Raw genomic sequence first — 14,594 nt, 5'->3', positions numbered from 1 at the left:
GCCCCCCTCGATGCTGAACTTTAACATGACGCTTTCGAGGGCGTGACGGAAGCTCTATATCGAAAATCCTTCGAAATCCCCACCCGGCCTTAGCCCCGCGCGTTTATCATCTTTGTCTTCTTCCAGACAAGATATAGTGGTCTGCGCCGACTTTACGGGGTTATGCCACTGGCGCTCGAAGCCAACGCCATCCCGAAAGTTTACCAAGATTCCAAGATATAACGGTGCAACCGGTCGTGAATTAACCGCGTTTAATTGTGCAACGGCTAATTACGTAAGGTACTCTGCGTTTGCCGGTACGCGATTAACATACCACGGAAACGATCTTGACGGAATCCTGGGAAAATGGAAAATCGCGGAGACGATAACGTCAAATATGGAATTCTCGATGGAGAATTTCGAAAACGGTCATTTAAGCCATGGCTGAGTTCAGCGTTATGCGAATCGACCGTTTTAAAGCGAAACGATTAGGTCGTACACCTTGTGCTAGTTTTAAAAATCACGACGCAAAGTTACCGCGTAGATACGCGCGCACAGGTATTTCGATTCGACCTGTGCCGGTAAACTACAAGTGGCGAAATGTGTCTCAAGGTCAGCATCATGCTATATACCCCCTCTTTGAGAGATACGACAGAGCAGCTTCTAAATAGCGAGAAAAGTTTCTTTGCAGATGGTTCCATCGAAACTATCTCGCCAATTGAATCGGACCATTAACGGCGTGGGATGAAACCGGCGCGAGGAGAATGGGGCGCGACAATCTTAAAGGTAAGTCTGCGATTCGAAAGAAACGTTTCTCCTTTATCGACGTCGCTGAAAGCAAACCGGCGAGGCCAAGAAGAGCTTGCGTGGGAGAGAAACGTGACCGCTTTGATAAGGGATCGCGATAATTGTATTCTTACACGTTGCCCGATGGACCTCACAAGGAGCCATCGGTATCGTGACTGCCAGCAGGCCAATTATCGTTTGTAACGAGCCCGCTGCCTTTTCCCCCCTCTATTTCCATCCGGTACCGCGAATTCGGGAAACTTCGCTGCGCTTTCTGCCACGTAATTCGTTCAATTGCACGCAGTGGGTTCTACACGGCCATACTTGTCCCGAAAAATTAAGTTTCCGCCGCGATAGTGTCTAACAACGCGTTGGAACGTACCAGAACGAATCTCGGGTACGATCGGCGAACGCGTAATAACACGACATAACCTCGAAAATTAACGACGTTTCCCCATCGATTCGTAAGGATAAGTATCACGAGTCGGGAAATAAGTATGTGAAGAGAGAAATGGAAAATAAAAGCGAGTAAGACTCACCGAGCTCGATCGCTGAAGAAATCAACCTTGCTCTTCTTCTTCATGATGACCTGCGGCTGATGAAGAGGGCTAACGCTGGGCTCGCTGGTGGCCGGTGGTGAGCTGGAACCGGTGCTGGACGAGAGCGAACCAGCCCTTCCACGACCGGATTCGATCAACTGCGCCTCGGTGGTACCGCGACCGTTGGTCGAAACGTGATTGCCGTGGCTCGGAGGTCCGGCCGAAACGGCCAACGTAGGCCTCGTATTCTGACGATTGCGTCGTTTCTTTTTCTTCGCCTCGTTCTCGTCCTGTCGGTTACCGGTCGCGTTCCCCGCCCCCGGTGGCATCCAGTCCAGATCTTTCTTCAGGTGTCCGCGACCGCAGCGACAGCCGCACGCTTTAAACGCCAGATCGTAACCCTTTTTCGTCCATAGGTTCTGATGGCGCTGCCGCTCGGACCAGCTACGGGCGCGTCCGCAACTCTTCAGATAAGTCAGCACCGTCTGTTCCCAGGCGTCGAAGCACTCGCGATGCATGAACTGACCGACCGGGCAATTGTCGTTGTTGCACGTCACCTTCACCGTGTCGTGTAGAGTATTCAAGCGAATCAAAGTATCACCCCGTAGGCATTCACCGGTAGGCGTGCAGCAACGGGTCGTCTGATTCTGTGTTAGCAGGTTGTTCTCCATCATGTCGTTTATACCTCCGCCACCGGCTCCTCCACCGCCGTTTTCCATCAGTACACCAGCGTGGCCGTTCGCGTGACGCCGCGGTGCCATCACTTCCTCCTCGCGGATCGGTGTTAAACCCGCCCTCACGCTGCGCCCCCTTCCGTAGAATTCGTTCACCGTGGACCACACTCCGATGATTTTTCTCCTACCGGTAAACGACTCGGGGGAATCGGTTGAGGGATACACAGCTGTCTCGACGACGACGACGACGACGGCGACGACCACGACGACGACGCCGTTCGACCACCACCGATCGCCAAATGATTTTTCGTTGCACCACGAGCTCTTCTCTCTTCCTGTTTCTTCTTCGCACGTGCCTTTATTCCGATCTATTCTTTCATCTTCACGCAATTCCCGCGTCTCGGTTGCGTCGTCACACGCACATCCATTCAACGATTCTGACTTCGATGTTTCGCCGAATGGCGCGCAGTTAATCGCAGAGACACACAGCGGATGTATTTGGTACTGGGAGAAAAAAGGCGGGCGCCGACGAGAATACCGCGCGCTGCGTCAAACGGCAATTTTCGACGAAACGCCCGAACAGAGTGTCATTCGGCCGATGTTCCTTCGTTTCTCGACACGGCAAACGCGAAGAAAAAAAAAAAATAATAATAATACGACACTCCGAGCACGACCGCGAGAAGTTGGATATGTACCACTACGAACAATGTGACCGTGACTCGCTTTCGAAAGGATCCTGCTTTTCCCTTCTCTCTTTTGGTAGTGGCGTCGGTCGGTATGTTTTGTGTATCAAAGTCAAGGTCAACGTGGTTCCGCGACGCCACGTCGCGGTAGTTTCGGTAAAGTCTCTCGACGGTTCGTTCCCCGGGGCGACACGAGTTCGCGCACGGAAATGTGTAATATAACGGACGAAGGCCTCGCGAATACTCGGTGTCGAACGACGATTTCGTACACGACGATGTTTATCTGACCGGCACGGACGAACAAATGTGTTGTTGGGCCGCTCTCGTTCGTCGAATGTCAGGGTCACCGGCGCAGAGCGCGCGCAGCGTGGAACGCAATTTTCGATCGAAGTCCCGTGACGCGTTCCCCGGTTCGCTCGTGCACGACTCAAACGAAAGAGACGACGACGACGATGAAGATCCAAGCCATACGCACACCGAGGCTCCGCTTCCTTCTCTTTCCTTTTTCTCTCGTGCCACACGGAGAGTCCACGACGAAAAACACTTGCTCGCACGTAGGGTGCACCAGTCACTGAGCGCCGGCGACGACAGCGTGCCGGCTGCCGTGGCTCGGCGCGCGGGCGAGCGCGAAAGTGAGGCCCCATTGGGTGAAAGCGAAAGCAGCATGGTGGGGGTCACGGCTAGCGCGCCAATCGATGCGCGCCGTTGTCGTCCCTCCGACGGGCGCACGCTACCTCTCTATGTTTCCTTCCTTCTCTCGCTTCTACGTCTGTCCAGCTCGCGCTCATAGCCGGCGCTGCATACACGAGCGCGCGTTTTACTTTTCGAAGCCGGCGAGGAGGCCTGCGAATAATCCTCGATACGCGTGTGCGAGTACATACACTGGCGCACGTACGGTGGCGTACGTGTGTACGATACCACGACGATTCGACGTATCTCTCCAACTTACCCAGAAATTCTAACGAGATAATGCTCTCTAAATTGAAAATTCGCTTCCATCGAATCGGAATCTCGTCGCGAAGAGATAATAGGTTCGATGTATAATCGGGTGAAGGTGGCCATAGTCGCGTCGAAATGACGCGGTGAAAAATGGCGTTCGTGGATCGGAGTGTACGGGAATGGTGCCGAATTCCAACCTCTTTTATGTCTCGACGTTTCCTATCGACCCGATCACGCGTAGAAACATCTCGATCCGGTTACCTTTCGTCGAAATACCTTCGAGTATTGGAATACGTCGCGCGGTATGCCGTTGAAAGTTTTCGCGAGTTTCTCTATCTCTTTGTCGTGCTAGCCTGCGTCGTAACAGTACGTGCTCGATTCCACGTATGTACATTCTAATTAGCAGTGGCTCAAGACACGTAGACCGGCGTGTAGACGATAAGCTGATGTGTTTGGTGCATATACTAGTAGCTGCAAAGATATCCGAGTATTCGTATTTCTACAAACTTTTCGACCAGCGAAAGACGGAAAACGTTCGAAAAATTGTACGTGGATCTTCCTCGAACCGTTATACATCGCGTGTTCTCGCGGTCAGTAAATACGCCGGCTTCGGTGACAGTGTGTACAGCCACGCTTGCTACAGTCTGTTTTTCCCGAATGTAACTTCTGTCGTGTGTACTTTTGCTTCGAGGGATCACCGGTATGAAACACGGCTCTATATGTTTCGCGAGGTGTAAATATTTACGCCGCTGGCCCTTGGGTATATTACGACGAAATTCTAGAGAGAACGGACGCCGTTCTTTTTGCGTCACGAGCCTGACCCGTGTGCTATGCCGGAGACCCCGTGTTTTCACAACGCAGTGCGGTGTTCGTGCACGTTGATAGTGTTGGACGTAAATTTCGGACATACATCGAGCGTGATGTCGTTTCGTGACGCCATCGTGTCTCTTTTTCGCGTTCTCGTTTACGCATGCGCGTTTATTCGTTCTCGAGAACGATAAGCATCTCGCGAACGGCGTCTCGTCCGTAATACGTTGCACGCTTTGAGGTTAATTTCGCCATCTTTAAATTTAACCAAGGTCGCGGTCATTCCGATCTCGCAACGTATCTGATTTTTATTTTTGTTTCCAGCATCGGTTCCCGAGTCGCAGTCATCTAGACTGTTCAAGAAACATCCAGCCACTCGAGGAAATTTATCGTGGAATCGATGCACTATTCTGGACGTGGATGACGCGAATGCCTGCCTCGAAGCTTGTATTTTTTGCAGCCGTTTCGGAGGCCCCTGAAGCTACGCTGATTACGCGTAACGAGAGAAATCGCTTTGAGGTTAGTAACGAACGACGAGAGCTCGTCGAAGCCATCTCTCGACCGGCACGAAAACAACATTATGTTTACTTCGTTCCAGTGGCGATCTAAAAATATCGTGAATGCGTTTATTGATAAATAAATCCAAGCCCCCGTATCCGTTTCGTTGCTCGCGATTCACTTCTCCGCTCTCCCCCGACCCCTTTCGCACCGGTTATCGAAATTCTTGACAAGCGAATTGCACAAACAACGCGCAGATATATAACAGGCAAGTGTGCTGCGCTTGCCTCTCTTATCGCGTGCGCTCTGCTTATCTGCGGCGAAGGTCATTAATGGCAGAGATTTCTGTCGGCGGTGCGCGAAATAAGGAATCATTGCTACGAAAATAAACCGTAGGAGAAGCTCGGCGTGGAACGCGGGCATGCTTTTTTACGTGGTTACCGAACTTTCTGCCCATCCCCCTTTAGCGACGACGTCGCAGCCTCCTACAAAAAAGTATATTGGTCACAGGCGAGAAATAAAAAGAAGAGTTGGAAGGAGGAGAGGCACGGTTATCGGGAATGCCAACGGCTGCGGATTTTTATCACCCCGTGCACGTGTTTGCGTGTGCACGCATATTGCGCGCGATTATCGACACCTACGCGCACACGTACACGATACGCGTGTACACGCGCGTATGTGTCGCGGTGCCCGCGTAAGATCGCGGTCTCGGACGACGATAGTGGCCGGTATCGATATTAAATATTACCTCGGATCGGCAAAGCGTGACCCCGATCTATGATCGTCGAGCCGATCGACGGGATATCGGTTCTTGCGAGCTACGCCGTAATTTTTCGACCATTCCCACGGGGCATCGCGACGTCACGACGAGAGAGGAACACATCCGCCATCGGGAACGCAATAACAAAGAGTCGATTTTGCCCGGCTGTCAGCTCGCGTGTGCTCGTGCGAGCGAAAAGCACGCGGCGGCGAGCTGGCTCCTGGGACACCAGCGAAACGAGATACGTATTAGATTACGTTGCATAATTTTATCGGCGATCGTAAAGCTGTTACGAAACGTGAGACTCCCAATTCTCTAACGACGTGAGCCATAAATAACGCGCGTTGATCAAAATAACGTCAAACCATCTTTAATTCCAGCCCCGTGCTACCGTGATACGTGCGCACGAGGCCCGGCTATTTATTTTTTATTCCTCCCGGCACTGAGAGTAATTTAGAGCGTAAAAAGCGCAATGCGATTCCTTTGATAAATCACCGATCACCTACGCGAAGATATACGCGCGCGTGGGCTTTTAAAATGGCCGCGAAACACGTTCGCTTAACCGCTCGAGGTAAACATCGGCGTAGGTAGAAAAAATCGCTTTTTCCGGCACGGCTTTTTGTTTAAACATACCGTAGGCGTGTCCGGGGAAGATGGACCGATACGTAACTGCTTCTCGCGTGACGAGCAGTCGCCGGTCGCGGCGATAAATAAAACGTAACCTCAAAACGGCGGACGTACGACGCGCGTTCGTTCTCGCGGAGCACGTTCGCACGACATCGAAGGCGAATTCGATTCGTTCGTGACAATGAATCCCGGCTGTTTGGATGGAATCCGTGTAAATATTGTAGCACTCGGCTAAGAGGCATAGAATAACGGGGAATCCAGGTCAGTCGGTGGTTGAATTTCGCCATGGCTTTACGCAAACGGTATAGGGTGAACGGGGGGCGAGGAGGGGGTAGGGGTGCCACCCCGGTAACACGAGGTCGAGGCATCCGAAAAAGGATAATCCAGCATCCTCGAGAGGACCCCGCATGAAAAAGTTGTTTTGATCGTTTCGGGTTTCTAGGACGGTGACCGTGAATAAGGCTTTAGCTGGTATACCACTCGCACGATGGAGGGGGTTCAGGATGCAGGGAGAACCAGATGTCACTGAAAGGAACACGGCCTATCCCGTTTCGTTCGCGCTTTCGAGAAGTGCTGGGGTGCGCGATTAAAAAATCCGGACCGGTCGAAGGGGGGTAGAAGCGGAAACCGAGCCAAGGCAGAGACAATTGGACGGAAGAAAAATATCTTTTGTTCGAAAACCAACCGGCCCCCCCTGCATTGTGTCGCCCTTCTTTCTTCCGAGAACGGAGTAAGGAAGATTAATAATTTCCTGGACGACTCGGTGCGACTTCCTCGACTAGCTTAAAGTTGCCGTGTCGACATCTGTTACTCGTCGAAGGAGAAATAAAAGCGCGACTTTTAGGGGAGGGGAGGGGGGAGAAAGGGGAAAGAAGTAGAAGAAAAAAGGGAAAAAAAGACGGGATGGAAAAGGGTGAAAAAGTAGAGACGAATAGTTGCTTCGCATACACGTGGCGAATGGAAGAGCGCGACGGAAGAGAGCACGAAAGGGTGGTCGGATTGGCGCGAGCAAAGATTCAAAGTCCCGGTGCAGTTTCGTGCGGCGCTAGGTGAAACGGGCGGAGGTGGCGGCTGTTGGTCCGTGGATGGGGTTTTGAAGGTTGGGGGCACCAGGTTGACCGTGGGGTGCTGGAAAGCGGGGGTGTAGGTCTAGGTTCAGGGGCGGCATTGCCCGGGTGGGCGTGCACTTTCGGTTTCAGGCTGCGCATGCTCGTTGCACTCTCGTTCTCTCCCTCTGCAGTCGTGGCTGTATTCGCTCGTAAAGTTTCTAGCCACGTAAAATTCGCTACCACCACCGCGTCGCGGCGTCGTTGTGTTGCCGCACGAGCGCGTCCCCGGTGGAGCCGGCGCCTCTGGCCGCGTCCCTGTCTCGTCACGATCGAAAATTACAGAGCGTCGATCGTGGACGAACAAGTTCGAACTAGCGACGCACCCTTTCCTATATTTCCGCCCTCGAATTCCTCCGGTTCACCCCGTTTCTCGGACTTGTTACGCACACCCTTCGCGTCCTCCCTGTGCCGCTCGTTCCGAGAGTAAACGCGCCCCTTTAGGATCGGGACGCTCTCGTAGGTACACGACTTTTGGCATAATAAAATTCGTCCACGACGCGTATCTTTCGCTATCTCTCCGTTTCTCTCTCTCTCTATCTCTCTTTCTCTCGTGGTCTCGGTATTATATCACGGCCGTGGAAAGATCGGTAGATCGTTAGATCAGCGGGTGTTCGACACCTGAACCAAGTCGGATTACGCAATATATTAAAAGGGATCGCGGTAGTCGATAGGCAACGCGCGGTTTGCGCGATTTTTCCACGGGTAACTCGAACGATAGGGAACCAAGTCTCGCGGTTCGTTTCTCTCGCGGATCAACCACGCCCTGTGCGAACGAACGCAGCCGGAGAATCGGGACGGTTCTCGTTTGGTTCTTCAAATATCCGGAGTTACGAGCTAATTAATTTCGTTTCATAATCCGCATTGTCCCGTACGAGCAATTAGCCTGCCGTTAATAGACGGTTACGAATGTTTCGCGAGGCTTTGTTCCCCAAGATTTGCCGAGAAAATTGCGTTTCGTCTGCGGAGATGCGATTTTCACTCAAAGTCGCGTTGCACGGTGACGCGGAGAGCCGTAATTCGTAACCTCATTGGCCACCGAATAGCGTTTAACGGAGGCAGAGGATTGCGAGGAACGGTTGGAAAAATACGATGTCGATGATTTCTGAAATCCGCGCGTAAAGAGAACAAGGACCGTATACCTGATGCCATTGTCGCGCGGCTGTCGCTCGCCGCTTCGAGACGAAACCTTTTCACGACGCATTCAATTTCTGTTAAACGCGATTCACAATGGCCTGGTAAAAGCTGCTATTACGCAATCTTGCTCGTCCCGACGCCGCGGTTCTCCCTCCGCCTCTGGATTTTTGCGATTACCGCGAGTCGCGCGAGCGTGGAATGATAATGAAGTTAGCACAGGATTTATCTCGCCACTCCGTTTCATCGCCGGGCCCGATATATACGCGCGGTGAAATTAAACTCGCGGAGATTGTCGCGGAATCGATGGTAGATTTCACGGGGCAATACTTGGCCGGAGAAAGAGGAACAACAATGCTCGAAATCCAGTTTCGCGATTTTTTCGCGAAATTCAATTGCACGGGCGGTCGTGAAACTTGAAACGAGCACGGTGCAATGAACGGAAATTGATATATTCCTCGAGCGTGTAGCGGAAACAGGTTTAATTAACAGGCTTCGATAAACGAGCTGTTCCTGTTAATAGGCTACGTTATACGATCATCGACCGATGAGAATCGGGAGCAGTAGGCACGTAATCAAATGCCAGGATCGTACGAGATCTCGTTCTCGTTGATAACACGGCAGAGAGACGTTGGCAGGGAAATAAAAGGAGGCACCGGGCGAGGTGGAAACCGAGCGTAAAATAGGCTAACGAGATATCCGCGATGTTTTCGGGGCTCGCGATTTGTTCGCGGTAGACTCGGCTTATTTCCGTCGCTAGGCAAAGAGCTATTCATAGCGTACCGACATGCAATTGCATAAAGCTAGTGGATACGTTGACCCTAAGTGTTACGTAACTCGCGTCTAGTGCCAGCTATCAGCGGAACGATAACACAGCCGGCTCGATACGCCGCGGTCGGTGTGTGCCGTCGTATATCTACGAGAGCATTTCTGCCTAGATCGTTGTATTATTCGCAATCTAGCCGTACCTTATCTTTCGGTAACGTCCATCGACTTTCGAAACAAGCGTTCCATTCGTATGCCGTTACCGAACGATCGAGAGCCGAGCCGAGAGACCGCGCGCGTTCCATCGGTCCCCGTATCTTTCCGCGCGTACGTGGGAACGTTTACGGTAAACGGCTCGGAGGATATCGATACTCGCGGTAATAAGGGATTGTCTTCGATAAACGGATATCGCGAATCCGCGTGACGGAGGAAAAACGCGGCGCCGAACCGGCGCGGAGGATCGCTGGCACGACGCGGCCCGATGCGGGCCGTGCGATAACGGATCGAAATACGCCGCGACGTATTTATCAACTATGACATAACTTTCGCGAGGAGTAATCATCGCCTAAAGATAGACGAGGAATCGTGACGAGGAACCGCCTGCTTTCCACTCGAAGATGTCTCGCGACACCTCGGTAATTGCGCCACGACTCGGTGCTCCACCAGGCGCGTCCATAGGACCCACGCCGGTGCTGGTAGAGGATCGTAAAGTTGGCCTGGAGCGAAATGGCAGGAACGACGGAGCTTAGAGGAAAGTTCGCGACAAAGCCGGCGACGGTTGGACGGCTTCGGTGCGCTCGCCAAGATCGAAACTGGGTTACGTACGTACGGTGCACGGCTGCCTCGAAATAAGCGAGCAGAGTTCCCCGCTCGACGATCGCTCGACAAAGCCACGGTCAACCCCGCTTCTCTACGTGCACGCGTTTTATTTGAAAACTGGTCGGACGAAAAGATACGTGTCCAATCTGGATCCTTTTGCGCGCATCTGCAGGCTCACGCGTTGCCGCTATTCAACCAGCTGAACCGGCATGTATCTCTGACCGCGAACCTCCTTTCAGGGATTAAATCTCTTCGGGATAAAATCCGATTCAAACGGGACGACTCACTCCGACCGGTTCGCGTGCACGTTTCTAAGGGTCCGCGTTTCGAAATCGAGCGAGGGACGCGTGCCCTCGTTAAAAATTCACCATCAGGGGGCCAGGAGGAAATAAAATTTCGTTCTCCAAAATTGTACATAGTCCCGTATAACAGACCCAATTATCGCGAGCGATTAATCGCGCTTGTCGAATTTTTATAAATTTCTAGCATCGAAACGGGGGGCCGCCGACGCTTTACTTTTCGTGCGTGAAATAAATCCGGCGAAACGAAGGGCCCGCGTAACGGTAACGAGACCGAGCAGAAAATGGCGGTATCAAAAAGGAGGAACTCGCGAACGTAGTTGGGAATCTCGTTTACGACCGCATCGGTAGAATCGAGTAGGTTTTTTCGCAGTTTCCGCTCGATTCCACGCGGAATCGCGTCTTTCCGTCGTTTATCGAATCCATTCGCGTGCACGTGCGCACCGGCAGCTATAACCGCGGCGTGTACACGCTAATTGCACAACGGTGATTCACGGCACACATTTGTTTCGCCAGTCCAAAGAAAACGGTCGCCTTAATTGCCAAGCGAACGGATTTATGCTAACGTCCGTGCACCTTGCCTCGCCGCGTAAATTTAATTACGCTCATATCCAGACACCGTGAGCGAGGGTAATTAAAATATTCGGTCGTAACGCGCGGTCGCTTCTTTGGAAACGAGCGTCTTACGCGGTCAGAAAAACCCGGCGCGCCGCTACCATCCTCCTCACGTCGCGGCGCTGCGCGGCGCAGAGAGGAGAGGAGTTCTCTAGAAAATTCGCCAGACCTACTTTGCCGGAGGATTACGTATCTTATCGATTTCTAGGATCTACCGGTACACTCTAATTTCCAGCGTCAAACAGATAAGTCTAGTGTCAACTTACCGGGCCCGGCGTGTACGCCGTCTCGATAAAAGTTGGTCAAAGGGCTGCAATTACCGAGCGAAGCGGCGCGGCGTGGCTCGAAGCCGTCGGCCGCAAAGCCTGCGCGATCTCCGCGAAATCCGAAAACGTGATCTGCCATCTTATCTACCGGCACGATGATTTACGATACCCTCGCACGTACAATTCGACCGATAACCGGCTAGCTCGGAAAAGGGAGTGAGAGAGAGGGAGACAGAGAGGAGCGAGCCAAGTGTCGGCCGATCACCGATAACGTCGGCCATCAAAGTGCTTTCTAAGATCTCTCCGTGGGGTCAGAAGTGGGGCCAGCGAGGACGATTTACGACGCTTATTATTGACAGAGCTATTGGATCGCGGCGGAACCAAGTTTGCCATCTTCTCGCGTCGATTCTCGCGATCGACCGATCTCTCTGCCGGTTCGCCGCGACGAATCTTTCCCCGTCCATGGGACTTACGTTCGCGTCACCCTGTATCTCGAGTAACGGGGAGCCTCGGAGAGGAAGAGAGTTATCGCACGATTGCGCGGAGCTTCTTGCCCGCCGTCTCGATTCGACCGGGTCGACGTTCCGGGAACGTTCCTTACAGCGAACCGGCATTACGCGAAAACGTTTTCTCGAGTAGTTTCCAGGCTTACGTAAGCCACGTGTTCGCCACGACTGATAGACCTCGTTCGCGTTAACCGTTCGCCGTGCGAACGAGAAGGTACCATTAAGCCCTAATTAACGTGTCAGACTGGATGGCGGAGAGTTCTGCGAACAGAAACCGCGTGGCGCGGAGCCGAGTCGGGAATCGCTGCAATCGCTTTCTCTCCCACGTATCGCGCCACGAGCTTTCGCGATTAGATATCGGGAATCGCGCGACGACCATTTCTAGCTACTAGCACCGATTAGATAGGCGCAATAATTACGGAACAATGACCGACCGTCGGCCGTTAGCACCGACGGGCACGTTGCGTCGACCGCGAGAGAGCACGCTCGCGAATTCCCGTCCAACGAATCGATACAACCGAGTCCAGCCTAACCGCGCCTCCATAATTTCCACGTCGAACGAACACACCGATTACGACCGCGTATACCTGTCCGTTCGATGGCCGCCAGCCGGGAATTTACACGGGTACCTTTAACGCCACGCTCCTTCCATTCCGCTCTTTTTCACCGCCCTCTCTCTCTCTCTCTCTAACTCTCTTACAACCGTTTTTCGCCCGTTTACGACCGTTCGCGCGCTTCTTTATTACGCGAGCCGCCGTGATCAATCGGAATGGTCGCGAGCGGTCGCGCTCAGTCGCTCAGTCGTCCGAGGTGAAATTTCCGCCGCGCGTTTTCCCGATATCGACCTATACACATATGCCAGACGCGTGTCCGTTTTCCATTCGGTAAAGAAATTCCGCGCGCGTAAACCAAGTTGCGCGAGCCTATAGAAAGGACGCGACGGCGCGCCGGTTCGTGCACGGAACAGACGGTATTCGGTATCGACCGGGCTTCGCGGGAACGGATTGAAAGGCGAAGCAGACAGGTACACACACGCTGCGCCGGCGGAACGCGTACGTAACAGTCGTTACGTTAATGACCAGACGCGGAGAAGTACGTAACCGAGCTTTCGGCCAATAATGAGCATTACGCTCGGCAAACGAGAGGCCCGGGTCCGGGACGAAGCTAATCAATGTTGCCGGCCAGGGAATCGATCTTTTTTTCCTCGCCGTCGCTGGCAAACGTACGCAGCGTAGAAGAATCGATGCGCCTCTAACCCTCTCGGCCAATTTCTCATTCGGCACGCTTAACGAACCGCCGCGCGCCGCGAGAGATAGCCGGCGAGCATGCGCGTTCGAAACCGTGCGACGTGGCGGAAGAAGGAATATCTCGTGGCAGCTGTACACCCGTAGGAAGGTATAATTTCATATCGGGCGTACACATCGATTGCGACGAAACCTTATATTTGGACGACGCTGAAATTCGAGTGGCTTGCGAACGTCGTACGTCAGGCCGTCACGCTATGGCTTTCTTCCTTCTATGAATTAGCCAAAAGGGAATTCTCCGCGGCCAGAGACGATTCCGCGTGCTGCACCGGTGGACGAGCGTGGTTTCGCGACGCTATTCCAGGAACGCGAGTGCACGCGCGTTCCCTCCGTGCCGTGGGAACCACGCACGGTACCGATTTCGACCCGGTCCGTTAATTTCTCCGCTTGGGGCGCGTCGCTCGCGACCCGCCTGTCCTTCCTCGATTCGACGAAACGGGTCGTCGATAATCGAAATGTAATCGAAATCGCGCGGATCCTCGCGCGACTTCTTTTCGGCTCGCGCTCGTTAGCGCGCCGGATGAAAACACTGACGTCATAACTTACCGAGTTATGGCGCTATTTTCGGTTTATGGCTACCGGCTGCCTCGACGATATCCGAGTTATTACGGTTGCCGGGGAATCACGGCCGGAATTGAAAACAAAAGGAGGAATACGGATAAACTCGCGGACCGTGTTCGGCCAACACGCTTGCGACCATAAATACAGGCGTTAAAGCTTACTCGCGATCGGGGGCGTCGTCGGTGAAAATGGCGGAGGACGATTCGCGCGACGATCGGTCTTCCCTGTCTTCGGAGAGCGGTAGAAATTCTTGCCAAAAATTACACGCACGCGGCACGGTTACCGCGTGTATTTTTACGCGCGTCGTAAAGGCCCGTTATAAATTTTCCGAAACAGAAGGCAACGACGGGACGGGAACCGTGTTCCTCCTCTTCTTTCCACGAAAACGAGACGGCGGAGGAGAGAGAGAGGAACAAAGATCATCGGCACAGCGTGTGCTGTTCCAGCTGCGCTCGTTAAATCGCGCGGCGATTTTTCAATCGCGCGCGTATCGTTTGAGCGACGCCTCGGTCCCGCGTAGATAAAGAAAACGCGAGGTTTTACGAGCTCGTAAAAAGCGCGCGCGTTTCGTATCTGCGATAGAAAGGGCGGGAACGCGACGGGGTTCCCTCGTTCAGCAACTTTGTCGTCCGCTCGCCGGCGCGCACGCGCACTCGCAACCGACCTCTCGGGACCATTCACGCCGGCCACCAGGTTTGTTTTGGATTTTAAAACTAGGCCGACGGGTCGTTACCCTCCGACAAATCCTTTCTGCTTTCGTCCCCTTCTTTTTCTCGGCTTCCCCCCCTTTTCTTTTCTTAGGTTAGCTTACCCGCCAACCTATGCCGGCTAACTACGATACCGGTTACTTGCACCGGCTGTCGCGATTAGACCCGAGTCCCGAGCGTTTCGCTCGGCATTGCCGATCTCTCCTCGACCCACCGGTTC

General features: G+C 53.2%; 1 protein-coding gene across 1 annotated transcript in view; it reads right to left on the bottom strand.

Annotated features, from left to right (window-relative positions):
- LOC108551511 (headcase protein) overlaps nucleotides 1-2,138 on the bottom strand; it is a 157,876-nt gene extending 155,738 nt beyond the window's left edge. Inside the window, exon 1 of the mRNA XM_017905715.1 lies at nucleotides 1,305-2,138. Coding sequence (XP_017761204.1) covers nucleotides 1,305-2,065 — 761 coding nt within the window. The 5' untranslated portion in view covers nucleotides 2,066-2,138. The remainder of the gene's footprint in view (nucleotides 1-1,304) is intronic.
- Nucleotides 2,139-14,594: the final 12,456 nt, after the last annotated feature.

Source organism: Eufriesea mexicana, unplaced genomic scaffold (genome assembly GCF_001483705.2).
Source record: "Eufriesea mexicana isolate 0111107269 unplaced genomic scaffold, ASM148370v2 scaffold3014, whole genome shotgun sequence".
NCBI lineage: Eukaryota > Metazoa > Arthropoda > Insecta > Hymenoptera > Apidae > Eufriesea > Eufriesea mexicana.
This window is presented reverse-complemented; position numbering and strand designations above follow the sequence as displayed.